General features: G+C 37.3%; 1 protein-coding gene across 1 annotated transcript in view; it reads left to right on the top strand.

The window, feature by feature from the left end:
• The window catches only part of ryr1b (ryanodine receptor 1b (skeletal)), a 104599-nt gene that overhangs the window by 24688 nt on the left and 65398 nt on the right, over positions 1-14513 (top strand). The window contains 25 exon segments of the mRNA XM_051869470.1: positions 854-955; positions 2622-2642; positions 4603-4677; positions 4775-4853; positions 5841-5953; positions 6039-6138; positions 6249-6345; positions 6515-6589; positions 6678-6834; positions 6973-7140; positions 7259-7380; positions 7622-7808; positions 7892-8027; positions 8344-8439; positions 8550-8668; positions 8759-8892; positions 9574-9815; positions 9893-10048; positions 10051-10084; positions 11181-11397; positions 11504-11608; positions 11709-11812; positions 11912-11995; positions 12076-12235; positions 14225-14372. Coding sequence (XP_051725430.1) covers positions 854-955; positions 2622-2642; positions 4603-4677; positions 4775-4853; positions 5841-5953; positions 6039-6138; positions 6249-6345; positions 6515-6589; positions 6678-6834; positions 6973-7140; positions 7259-7380; positions 7622-7808; positions 7892-8027; positions 8344-8439; positions 8550-8668; positions 8759-8892; positions 9574-9815; positions 9893-10048; positions 10051-10084; positions 11181-11397; positions 11504-11608; positions 11709-11812; positions 11912-11995; positions 12076-12235; positions 14225-14372 — 3031 coding nt within the window.

Below are 14513 nucleotides of genomic sequence, written 5' to 3'. Positions count from 1 at the left end.
GCCTCTGCCCTTACCTGTGTATATACTATTCTTAATAAAAGCTGCAAATGGATCCCCATTCTGTTGACCCATCATTACACTAGGCCTATATATATATATATATATATATATATATTGGCCTAATCTATTTGATATACTGTATATTTGTAATTATATTAAATTATTATTATTATTATTATTATAAATTATATTTTATTTATATAAATTATTTTCATTTAAAAAAAATATAAATTATTTTAAATAAATTGTTATATACATACATTTTATTTTATTAATATTTTATTTGATATATGTCAGGGTTGCTTGCGCAGGAACACACAACGAAGGAGATTAGATACACAATAAGTCTTTACTTGAGAAATCCAACAGGTACAGGCGGAGACGCAGCACAACTCAGGAATGACAAGACCGGACAAGGAACACAGGGAAAACAGGAACTCAAATACACAGATCAATTTACCAAAATGACAAACAGCTGTGATGATATCGCAGTGTCCATGGTGATAGATGATGGCGGGAAAACAGAGCAAAGGAGAACATGTGACATATGACAACAAACAAACAGAATGTGACTGAGTCCGTGACAGTATACCTATAAATAAAAAATTGTACACAGAAAATGTGCTGTGCTTCTTTTATTTACCAACACTGGTGAAAGCACACACAAACTAATTTGTTTAGCTTTTTATAATGCAGCAATCAACCTTTTTCATAACTAAATGTTGTTTATAAAACCCCATAAATTGGTATGGTCATAAATTAATGCCAATTAAACAACCTTTTTTGTTGTTTTCAAAGCCATTAATCGTGGTTGAGTCTAAACATTTGTGTGTTTCTTCGCCTTCGTCTGCAGAATGTGCCGCCTGATCTGGCAATCTGTGCCTTTGTACTGGAGCAGTCGCTGTCAGTACGAGCCCTGCAGGAGATGCTGGCCAACACCGTGGATATGAGCGAGGTGAGAGTCTCCAAAAAGGAGGGGAGAGAGAGAAGATGGAGAGGGGGAGAGCAGAGAGGGTCTAAAAGAAAAGGAATGATGAAAAAGTATAGAGATAATTGAAAAGAAAGGAATTTTGAAATATTAATAAAATAACATTATGAATACCAAAATGTTATGTATTTTTACCATTTAAAAATAGTAAACATAAATAAATAAATAAAAATAAATTACTAGGGATGCACCGATACGATACCAGTATCGGTATCGGGTCCGATACCAAGCTCATGTACTTGTACTTGTACTCGTAAAAATACCCCCGATACCAAAGACCGATACCTCACGTGACGTAACTGACAGAATTTTCAGTGCACAGAGACACCGACGGCAGCAGCAGAAACAATGTCAGCCTCAGAGGTGTGGAAATACTTCAAAATTAATGACACATTGCGAACTGCATGCTTTCAATCACAATTCGTTATTGATTAGCGAAGGCGGGATAGGATCCCAGTTCTCTCAGACAGCGTGTGATCAGTTCTCCTCGCGCCTGAATGGCTAAATGCACACATAGTTGTCAAAATGTCCATCTTGTGGAGTATCTCACATAAATACAGTCGGTTATGGCTTAAGTCGACGTAAACATTTGGGTGAAAACAGGATATGTGTCAGTATCCATGGATTCGGTCTTAAAGGGACCGTAGCCTATATTTGTCATTAATGTTAATAAAACAACAAAAAATGTTAAATAAATGTATACATGGTAAATAAACCTACTGTATCTGAAAAACAAGTTTATTTAATTTGTATCTCTATAGTATTTGTTGTATTGTTTGTAATTTGTTTGTAAATTTCTTTTTATATTACAACAATTATATATATTAGTAATTATGCCCTTTGAAGGTTATTGGACACTGTGAAATTTTTGTTCTTTAAGTTTGTGACAAGCACATAAAAATTATTACTTTTTTCATTAGAGTAATAATAAAGAAGCTGTCCTACATTCATTAGTCTCACTGTGTTGTGCTTGGAAAACTGCAACATCACCAAAAAAAAAAAAAAAACAAAGAGAGAGAGAGAGAAATTAATAAATGTATAGGCATTGGTATCGGCAAGTACTAGAAAAAAATATCGGTATTCATACTCGGCCCTTAAAAAATGGTATCGGTGCATCCCTATAAATTACCATTATTGCTCCATTTTTGCTTATGTAGCCTATAGAGCTAATAAGGAAAATGTACACTGAAAATGTGTTTTTAAAAATTAGAGGAGTGGGAAACTAGTGATAGGAAAGATAGAGAGTGGGGGTGCTGAAGAATTTGGAAGAGTTTTTAAGTAATGTTGAGCCCTCTATGACTTTTATTATTCTGTAATTTATGATACAGTGGGGCTTAAAAGTCTGAGACAACTATTAAAAAAGCTTTTATTTTTCTAAATAGATAAAAGTATTATTTATTAATTAATTAATTATATTAACTGTTTAAACCCATTTCATCATTACTCTTCTAAACCAGCCAATGAGATTTGTATTTTGCTGCTCTTAATCTCTGTTTTGTTATATTTTGGGTGCATAAGGTCATCAAAATAGAGGTATTTCTGGCATTAGAGGGTAGCTTTGTTAGTGTAACTTTATTTCCTGTACTTTTTGTCTCTCTCCTGACCCTTCATCTCCTTTTCCTGCCAACTTTAGGCAGTCGATTTGGATAAATGGGTATGTCTCATGTCTCATCGTATACTTATTCCCCCAAACCTCAGCACCCTTCCTCTCCTCTGTACCTAAATCTCCTACTCAGTGTCCGGTGTGGATGAAATAATGCTGTAGCTCCGTCCTTCACTCCTAAACCTTTACTTCTGTCTGACCTTTGACCACTTCCATCTGTTCCTCACTGTGTCTAGTTTGGTTGGAGTTGGAATCCCATTTGCTCTCCAAATGGCATTTCAAATGACACCTAGTCCGTGTGTATAAGTGTGTACATTTGTAAGAAAGTGAGCAAGAAAGAGAGAGAGAGCATTCCAGTGTAAGATGAGCTCAGTGCCACTGAATCCTGGGTAAGGATATGATGTACAGCCACAGCACTAACATCCAATCCTGGCCCACATTATACCTGTGGTCACACAAATCTGCAGATTTCAAATGTCATTCACAAAGTTTACACATGTCTTGCCACTGGTATGTTTATTTATTAAATATTTTGGCTATTTTGAGTGTTAGCTATCAAAAATTATGTAGTCTTTTAAACTCTGCATAACAATTTTGCCTTATTTAAATGACCAGTTGATAGATTGTTCCCTTAAAGGATTAGTTCACTTCAGAATTAAAATTTCCTGATAATTTACTCACCCCCATGTCATCCAAGATATTTATGTCTTTCTTTCTTCAGTCGAAAAGAAATTAAGGTTTTTGAGGAAAACATTCCAGGATTTTTCTCCATATAGTGACTTCACTGGGGTTCAACGGGTTGAAGGTCCAAATGTCAGTTTCAGTGCAGCTTCAAAGGGCTTTATACGATCCCAGATGAGGAATAAGAGTCTTATCTAGTGAAAGAATTGTTAATTTTCTTAAAAAAAATTATATACTTTTTAACCACAAATGCTCATCTTGCACTGCTCTGCAATGTGCCATGCATTACGTAATCACGTTGGAAAGGTCACGCGTGACGTACGTGGAAGTACCGCGGTAGGGCGAAAAAATCTCATTTTCTCCTCCAACTTCAAAATTGGGGACAATAGGGGAATCTGGCATCTGGGCGACTGAGAAGACCCTCTGAGCCAGTGCCAATGTAGACGAGAGGAACACGCTGACCCATACCATTTCAACACAAATTGTCATCCAAAAATTAAAATTCTGTCATCATTTACTCACCCTCATGTCGTTCCAAACCTGTATGACTTTGAGAGATTTTGAAAAATGAACTGCTCGCTCTTTTCTGTGCAATTATGATAACTAGGGCTTTTAAGCTTTAAAAGGGACACAAAAATTATCATAAAGTGGTCCAATTTCACGGCAAAGAGCAAGCAGTGCATTATAAAAAAAATATTTCTCTTTTTTTTGGATTTGGAGCAACATAAGGTTGGTAAACAGTGTTAGAATTTCTTTTTTGGGAGAGCTATCTGTTTAAGGTCTGCTGTGGTGTGCTCTCTCTCTCTCTTTCTCGCTTATGTAATCATACTCATAAATAGTATGAGATGGTAGACGAAACTCACTAATAGCAACAATAATCGTGTTCTCTTGCTTTTAAACCTTACTGGATGTTGAGAAAAGGTAAGCCGTCCACAGGACGTGTTTGTTGTCCTCATGACGGCTGAATGTGAATCCACCTGGTTTGGTGTGACCTTTTGACTCTTCTCTTCATTGGTTGTTTCTGTACCTATGTATGCTCTCCCCATGGTACTGTAACCCACTTCCTGTGAATGTGAACGGATGTGAAGAAATCTTTGGAACTTTTTTCTTTCTATCTTCATAACACTCTTTTTGTTTTCAATTTTCCTCTACTTTTGTCTCTCTGTTGTCGCCTTGTGAAAAAGGTGGAGCTCTTCAGTTTCCTATGTAAAATGTTGCCATTCACCATCCAACAAAGGGTCAATCGACTTCTCTGACCCCTCACAGCACTATTTATGAGTATAAAGAAGTTGTTTTAACTTTATGTTCTCTTTTGTTCCTCAATCTCCAGTCATCTCAGGGAGGGGGACACCGAACGCTGCTGTATGGCCATGCCATCCTCCTGAGACACTACCACTCTGGCATGGTGAGATACGCCCGACAGCTCTTTTTCACCATTTACTGATGTTTAATGTCATGGCACATTAATTTTAAGGAGATGCGTGTGTTGCCCTGAATTGCAGTATCTCAGCTGCCTGACGACATCCCGCTCACTCACAGACAAGCTGGCCTTTGATGTGGGCCTGCAGGAGGACTCTACAGGTACACATGATGGACTCTTCAAATGGTCAAATGAATACAGATTTGAATCCTCACTGTTGGTCAAGAGTAATGGGTCGTTCTTATGTTGACATATAATTGCTGTTGACCAGTCTGTTGGACACAGATTTGAATCTGTTGCTCTTTACTGTATTTTAAAAATCTCATTTAAAAAAGTCTTCCAAATAAATCTTTTTTCTGGTTGCATTTCTTTTTCCTGAGCTGAACTAATACTACGACTACTTCTACTTTTACTAAAAAACCTTGGGAGAAACCAGGCTCACTATTACTACTACTTTTACTACTACTATAACTACTACTGTTGCTATTACCACTACTATTACTACTACTACTACTATAACTACTACTACTATTAATATTACTGTTGCTATAACTAATATCACTGCTATTACTACTACTACTATAACTACTACTATTGCTATTACTACTACTATAACTACTACTACTATTACTACTACTGTTGCTATAACTAATATTACTGCTATTACTACTACTATAACTACTACTACTATTACTACTACTGTTGCTAATACTAATATTTCTACTACTATTATTATTAATACTACTATTATTACTACTGCTATTACTACTACTGTTGCTATTACTAATATTACTACTACTATTATAACTACCACCACTACTACTACTACTACTATTACTACTACTGTTGCTATTACTATAATACTTAATACTTATAATACTTAAATTATTATTACTACTAGTAGTTCTATTACTACTATTACTACTTTTGCTATTACTAATATTACTACTATTAATATTAGTAATAGCATTTAAATGATGCATATTTTACAATAATAATATGAAAACTGACTTTGACTTGTTATTGTTAAACTTATGTGTATAGTAATTTATTTGTATGCATTTGTTTGTGTTATAGCAGTATTTGTAATAATATGTATGTTAGAATTGTTTTTACTGTACAGATTCTTTGTGTCTCTGTATGTTCAGGGGAAGCATGTTGGTGGACCATCCATCCTGCATCCAAACAGAGGTCAGAGGGTGAGAAGGTCAGAGTAGGAGACGACCTGATCCTGGTTAGCGTGTCATCAGAGAGATACCTGGTAAGACTTTCTTCATCCGTAGTGATCTAATAGTAATATCAAACATGATGCAGTTGACAGCTGGTATCTGTGATATCTTTTGCAGCATCTGTCGTATGCCAGCGGGGATCTGATGGTAGACGCCTCCTTTATGCAGACCTTGTGGAACATGAATCCAGTCTGCTCAGGATGTGAGCTGGCAGAGGGTAAGTACACAAAAAAAACCCTCACAATCGAATATAATATCTCTGTAATTTGTAAAGATAATTTAAACAATGAATGACTGTGTTCTGGTCTTTGTATTTGCTCTTTTTAGGGTACTTAACTGGAGGTCATGTCTTAAGACTGTTTCATGGTCACATGGATGAGTGTCTGGCCATCTCAACACCTGATCAGGGAGAGGAACAGCGCAAGTAAGTGTATAAATACATATTAATGTTCAAAAGTTTGGAATCTGAAAGTATCTTATGCTCAACCTCTGCTTATGATTGACAAACCTCTGCATAATGTATATTTCACGCTCAATACTTAATATAAATGGTGATGATAATCTTAATGTGCTCATGATTGTAATCTCTTTAGGATTGCACAGTATGAAGGTGGGGCGGTATGTAGTCAGGCCCGTTCATTGTGGAGACTTGAGCCTCTGAGAATCGGGTGAGACAATCTCTCATATCATAACTGTGATAATATATGTTTTTGACTTATACTTTTGGTAATTCATATGTCTGTTATTTCTCTGCAGTTGGAGCGGTAGCCACATGAAGTGGGGCCAGGCCTTCCGTGTCCGCCACATCACAACGGGTCGGTACCTGTGTCTGGATGAGGAGAAAGGTCTGATGGTTCTGGATCCAGAGAAAGCAAACACCAAACTGTCTGCCTTCTGTTTCCGTGCATCAAAGGTCCGTTTGAACTTATCTAAATGCAAACTCTCTATTTTGCCAGTTTTACTTGATAGTTTTGATTGCATTTCTGCTCACTCTATATTTTTCTCTTCCTGTCCATGTGATCCTGTCTATCTGCTTATTCCTGGAGAACAGGAGAAAGTGGAGGGGGCTCAGAAGAAGCGAGATGTGGAAGGAATGGGTGTTCCTGAGATCAAGTATGGCGAGTCCATGTGTTTCATGCAGCATCACTCCACAGGGTTGTGGCTCACGTACGCTGCTTTAGATGCTAAAGCGGCTCGTCTGGGAACCATGAAGAGAAGGGTACGAAGCTTGCTGAACCACAAACCACATGAAACCAACTTATATACCTGATGTCAAGCCTTTCAACCTATTTATTATGATCTTACATGCAAGCTAAACTTATTTTTCTTTCTCTTAGGCCATATTACATCAAGAGGGCCATATGGATGATGCACTGACTTGCTCTCGCTCTCAAACAGAAGAGTCTCAGGCTGCTCGTATGATCTACAGCACGACGGGCCTTTTTACACAGTTCATCAAGTATGACTGTACATCACATACACTATAACGTATAATTCATTTATATTGTATGTTATACGGTAAAACTGTATTTTCAGTTTTTCTATGTAACTTTTTGTTTTTGGCACATAAAAAGAGTATAAAATAAGCTGTAATTATTTCTAATTTTGGCCTATTCAGGCTGATAATTCCTGAAAATTTGTAGACCGTTGTCTATATTCTCTGAATGTGCCTGCATCCTCTCCTCTCTTTTCTATGTCAGAGGTCTGGACTCTCTAAGTGGGAAAAACAAATCTCCCGGTCCAGTGTCCCTGCCACTGGACGCAGTGATCCTGTCCCTGCAGGATCTGATCCATTACTTCCGGCATCCAGAGGAGGAGCTGGAACACGAAGAGAAACAGACCAAGCTGCGCTCTCTACGCAACCGACAGAACCTCTTCCAAGAAGAGGTCTGTGTATGTGTGTGTTTGTGCCTGTCTGTCTGAAAATCAGCCCTGATCCCCATTCATTTAATGTTTCTTTTGTGTTGCAGGGGATGATCACGATCGTGCTGGAGTGTATCGACCGCCTGAATGTCTACAATACTGCTGCACACTTCTCTGAGTTTGCCGGAGAGGAAGCAGCCGAATCCTGGAAAGAGATTGTCAATCTGCTCTATGAACTGCTTGGTGACTAGATATGAATTTAAATATAAATAAATATAATATAAATATAAACAGGTGGTCAAAAGTTTCTGAAATAAGTCTCTTTCAAAAACATTTTAAAATATATTAAAACAAAAAAGGTTATTTAAATTGTAATAGTATTTCACAATTTTTACTGCTTTTATTTTTGATCAAATAAATGCAGCTTTGGTGAGCAGAAGAGACTTCATTCAAAAATATTAAAAAAGCTTAATTATTCCAAATCAGTAGTGTAAATATAAATAATTTAAATGTAAATAAATGGAAGCATACATCTGTAAACATGTCTCTGTTTTTGCAGCGTCTCTGATCAGAGGAAACCGCTCTAACTGTGCTCTGTTTTGCGATAACCTGGATTGGTTGGTCAGTAAACTGGATCGTCTGGAAGCTTCTTCAGGTATCTGCAACACCTTCTTCGGGCACACAGTAAACAAATGGCACAAAATACAAAATATGTTTTGCCACATCTTGCTCTTTACATGTCTTTCTCCATCTCCTCGTCTCTAGGCATTCTAGAGGTGCTGTACTGTGTTTTGATTGAAAGTCCTGAAGTCCTGAACATCATTCAGGAGAATCACATCAAGTCTATCATTTCTCTTCTGGACAAACACGGTCGAAACCATAAGGTCTAACTGTAAACGTCATTTGGTCAAGTAACATTTAGCATTTTACCACACATAGAAGATCTCACTCTCCTCTGCCTTTTTCTCTGACAGGTTTTAGATGTATTACGTTCTCTGTGTGTGTGTAACGGTGTTGCTGTGAGGTCCAATCAGAACCTCATCACAGAAAATTTGCTTCCAGGCCGTGACCTCCTGCTGCAGACTAACATCGTTAACTATGTATCAAGGTAATATTTGTTGAGATATAAAGGTTTATATTATTATGCTTTTTTGCATGTTCAACTTTCTTTAGTGTGTAATGTTGCTGTTTGAGCATCAAAAAGCAAAAAGTCTCTCCAGCGGGAGTTAATCTCTATATCAGTGCGCACTGAACTCCCTGAAACGACTCCATTGGAGTTTTCTTCTGGGAATGAACACATAACAATATTCCTCATTTAAAAAAATCTCACCCAAGGCATATGTAAAATAAAGGGGCGGCGCCCGGTTGAGTTAGTTAGTAGTGTGTTGAAACTTGTGGTTATGGTAAGGGGCAGGACATTTCCCAAACACGCTTGAAGCGGTTGGCTAATCACAACACACTGGTCCAGCCGACCAATCAGAGCACATTGTGCTTTTTTCCCTTCATTGAGACAGGAACTAAACAGAGCGTTACTGACAGACTGGGAAGAGAGGTGCCGCAACAATGTCAAAAATAATGTGTTTTTTGAACATTCAGGCATGAAAACCAATTCTCGCAGATCCCAAAAACAAAATCAAGTCTTTGTAAAAGTGCATCATAGGCCCTCTTTGAAATGAATTGCACCTTTTTTTCCATTTACTGCAGCTTTTGTTCCTGAAGATGTGCTAAATCAAAGAAATTGAAAAGATTATACACCATTTACTGCATAAATGTCTCTTTCTCCTTGTAGCGTGAGGCCCAATATCTTTTTGGGGACTTGTGAGGGTTCCACACAGTACAAGAAGTGGTATTTCGAGGTGATGGTGGACTATGTGGAGCCGTTTGTGACAGCCCAAGCTAGCCATCTGCGTGTTGGCTGGGCTCTGACTGAGGGCTTCAGTCCGTACCCAGGAGGAGGAGAGGGCTGGGGTGGCAACGGTGTGGGCGATGACCTCTACTCTTATGGCTTTGATGGCCTTCACTTGTGGTCAGGTAAATGTGGTGATCTTGTATATTCTATATATACAGTGGTGTGTGAGTGTTACATAACCATAATTTTCTCTGTGTAGGTCACGTGCCACGTCAGGTGGCTTCGCCCAACCAGCACATCCTGGCAGCAGATGACGTTGTGAGCTGCTGTCTGGATCTGAGCGTGCCCAGTATCTCCTTCCGTATTAATGGCCATCCAGTCCAGGGAATGTTTGAGAACTTCAACGTAGACGGCCTCTTTTCCCTGTCATTAGCTTCTCCGCTGGAGTGAAGTAATTAATGTTATTATTTACTTTATTTAATTAGAAAATCTTTGTAGTAGGGATATGCCGATATTAAAATTCTGGCTTAAACCAATAATTATTTTAATTTGTATATAATTTATGGATAATATATAAATGATACATTCAATGCACATTAAGTATATTTTTAATTTTAGGGTTGCAACTGTAGTCCACTGAAGGCGAGTTGAGATGAGAATGCAGTTTATTGAAGTATTAAACACTTGGACTTGACTGGGACTTGACCAGACTAGACTAGACTATATATATATATATATATATATATATATACTGTACAAGGACTAATGACATAACAAGACCCACCTGTAACTAATGAACACAATAAACCAATCAAAACATGACACATGAGGCGCAAGGAAATCACATGACATGACAGTAAACATGACTGTGACAAATTAGAAAATAATAGACATGAAATCAATCCAAAAACAGACATGACAAGGGTCTATAAATATTAATATTTACACATAATATAAACTGCTATTCAAAAGTTTGGGGTCAGTAAGATTTTTTTTATTTATTTATTTAAGAAATTAATACTTTTATTCAGCAAGGATGCATTAAATTGATCAAATCAAAAGTGACAGTAAACACATGTTACAAAAGCTTTCAATTTCAAGTAAATGCTGTTCTTCTGAACTTTCTATTCATCAAAGAATCCTGAAAAAATGCATCACGGTTTTCACAAAAATATAATAGGAAATGTATATTGAGCAGCAATTAGAATCAGCATATTAGAATGATTTCTGAAGGATCATGTGACACTGAAGACTGAAGTAATGATGCTTAAAATTAAGCCACAAATATCACAAATATAATAAAATAGAAAACAGTTCTTTTTAAATTATAATAAAATTTCAGAAAGCAACTGTTTTACTGTATTTTTGATTAAATAATTGCAGCCTTTGTAAGACTTATTTTCCAAAAACATCTCACCAGACCTGAGAATAACAAATGAAAACACTAAATACTAAAATCAATAGTTTTATTTTTAGAAATATGATTCATTCATGCACATTTATAATGTCTTCTCACTTGTTGACCTGCGTTTTCCTTCATTTCTCAGAGCTCGCTTCCTTTTGGGAGGTCGCCATGGGGATTTTAAGTTCTTGCCCCCTCCTGGTTACGCACCATGTTACGAAGCTCTTCTTCCCAAAGACAGAATGCGCATTGAGCCTATTAAGGAGTATAAACATGACTTTAATGGAGTCAGAAACCTGCTGGGCCCCACGCAGTCCCTCACGCACACTTCATTCACACCCTGTCCTGTTGACACTGCCCAGGTAAACTAAACTACCCATATTTTTCCCCCCACTCCACTGTTGCTTGGCAGAAACACTTTCACTTACCGGTCAATGTACATGTACGTGTTGTGTATGTCATTTGTAGATTGTGCTACCTCCTCATTTGGAGCGGATCAGAGAGAAGCTTGCAGAAAACATCCACGAGCTCTGGGCCGTGACCCGTATTGAGCAGGGTTGGACTTATGGAGTGGTGAGTGCTTTTTGCCTCTGGTTTTCACAAATAAACACCAACTCAAGCACTCACATACATATAAACTTAAGATCCTTATTAAACACAAACTCTCTCTCAGTTCAGGGATGATAATAAGAAGTTGCACCCGTGCCTGGTGGACTTTCAGAGTCTTCCAGAACCCGAGAGGAATTATAACCTCCAGATGTCTGGAGAGACCTTGAAGTGAGTGTCTGTTGAATCTCAAATCTCTGAAGTTCATTGCTTATGCATCCGTCTGTCTATCCGATTTATTCATCAACTTTTTCTCCTTGACCTCTCCAGAACCCTCTTAGCTCTGGGATGCCATGTAGGCATGGGAGATGAGAAAGCAGAGGAGAATCTGAGGAAGATCAAACTGCCCAAAACGTATGTAAACCTAAAAAACACACTTTTATCTTGTAAATGTATAAGGTTTTGATTTACATATTTTTCTGTTTCTTGGTCAGTTATGTGATGAGCAGTGGGTACAAACCTGCTCCTCTGGACCTCAATCATGTCAAACTGACACCCAATCAGAACCAGCTGGTGGAGAAGCTGGCGGAAAATGGGCACAATGTTTGGGCACGGGACAGAGTCAGACAAGGATGGACCTATAGCATTGTGCAGGTAGATGTGGACACTAATGACATATGACACTAATGACACCAATGTCATAAAAGACCATATGAGAGCAGACATCACAGTTACGTCATTGTGGTGGCAGAAAAACAGTGGTGGAGAAAAAAAGGGGCTAGAAAAAATGTCTTTGGATGTCATAATTGGAATGCAAAAAAAGATGTGCTGCATCCCATTTCGACTACTTATACTATGCCCTAAACGTACTGTTTTTGTGAAGAAAAGTACATGCTTTTGAGTGTGTAGCAAAAGAGTAGGCAAGCTTTCGGACGTACTACTTCATCATAATTGCATTTTCAGCGGATGCTCTGCCGCTTAGTTATGTGCATCCTGTCACCATTTAAACTGCTCTGTCAATCATTTTGTTACAGTTAAAACCCTCCACATTCAATTTAATTTAATTTCCTACCATCTGGGCGAGAAATGTTGTCGCACGTTGATCTGCCAGTCGTGGGTCTTTCATGCGGAGACTCTCCTTGTGTGTTTGAATATGATGCATTTAAATGTTAATGACCAAAAGTATCTTTATAAAAGTTCACAATGCTGTTGCAGATGAAATATAATGTGGATAACATAGAATAAATATCTTTTCGCCAGGTTAGATACTGATTATTAATCACTCAAACCACTTTATCTAAACCTCTTTACTGAATTATCAGCCTTGCATGTCTGCCATGTTTGAAGTTTCTTAGCACTTTTTGTAGTTTTAATATTAACCGTTAGAGTGTGCATAGATCTGCACTTTATTCTAACCAAAAAAAGTAGATCATCCTGGCAAGGGCGTAGTTTTGGTTTGAACACCGGGGGGTTGAAGCGTGAACCGTTTTAGCGGGGTCCCAGGGCATGATCCTTCGTTGTTTGTTTGTTTATTTTTGCAAAAGGTCATTGACATTGTGGTATCTTACCTATCATCCACACATGCAAAGCTGGTTGATAACATAATTGCAATTAAGTAAAAAAAAAGCCTAGTTAACAATTACTTGTTTAAATAGGATATAAAATATATCTTATATTATTTACGCATCTGTAACCAGTTTGACAGAATTTTCTACTTCAAAGTCAAACTAACTTTGCTTAACATTTTCTTATATTGAAATAGATTATTTCCTACTCCTTAAAACTTCATCAGCCTCTTAATGATTTTGGCTATGTCATCTTGAAATATCTGAAGGCCAGGTTATTCCTATTATCAGTCATCATTAGAACAGAACAGATTTTACACATAGGGTCAATAATATAAGAAGGTCCAGGCTTTAAAGATCTTGATTAAAAACCTGTACTTTGCCCTATGAATAACATAGTTCTTGTAATTGTTTAACTCTAGCATTTGTTACAATAAGGCTATAATTACAGGTACGACCATTGATGGCTCCTCATTAGACCGTTGTTGACTCTTCTTTTTTTTATTGATCTATAGCATTCGTTATGAAAATAGCAACCTACACATTTTGAAACTATAGCTACAACATGCCACAGTTGTAATATAAATCTATAGTGAATGATTTATTTCATTAACAGATTATCTATTATGAACTCTACAAATTAGTCAGAATTAACCACAATAAATACAATAAAACGTGATAAATTCATGTCATGATAAACTTTAAAAAGCTTTCTAATTTATGTTGGTGCAAGATGATGTTTTCTCTTCTTTTCATCAGTGTTTTTTTCAGTTTATATGGCTGTTTAAGAACATGTTTCACTTTCTCTATAGCATTTTAAAATTGTAATTTCTGAATCGAATTCATATGGGTCGCACATTTTATCATCGGCGTCACGATAGGAGTGTCTCGCGTAAATCTTGGAGCGTGCTGGTGAACGCGTGCCACGAATGCACAATTAAACAAACTGGGCTTCAGTCATATTTCGCTGATAATTGAGTTTGGATGGGAACTTTGTTGTGTGAATATCTGTGAACTGGAATTCAATTAAAGCTTGAAAGGGAGCCCAAACTTTTTACTCTCATTACTTTACCCTCAGGACATCTTGAATAAGCGTAACCCTCGTCTGGTGCCATATAACCTGCTGGATGAGAGAACAAAGAAGACCAACAGAGACAGTGTGAACAACGCTGTGCGCACTCTGATTGGCTATGGATACAACATTGAGCCACCAGATCAGGAGAGCAGTGAGTCTTTGTTTTAGCTGCATTAGTGCATTATTACCTTACCAGTATCTTTCATGTACTAGGATCCAGAATATGGAACAGATTTAAATATTTGATTGGTTTTGTATAGTTTATTCAGCTCTAAATTCTTCAAATCTCTTT

The sequence above is a fragment of the Ctenopharyngodon idella genome, chromosome 18 (assembly GCF_019924925.1).
Source record: "Ctenopharyngodon idella isolate HZGC_01 chromosome 18, HZGC01, whole genome shotgun sequence".
Lineage (NCBI taxonomy): Eukaryota > Metazoa > Chordata > Actinopteri > Cypriniformes > Xenocyprididae > Ctenopharyngodon > Ctenopharyngodon idella.
This window is presented reverse-complemented; position numbering and strand designations above follow the sequence as displayed.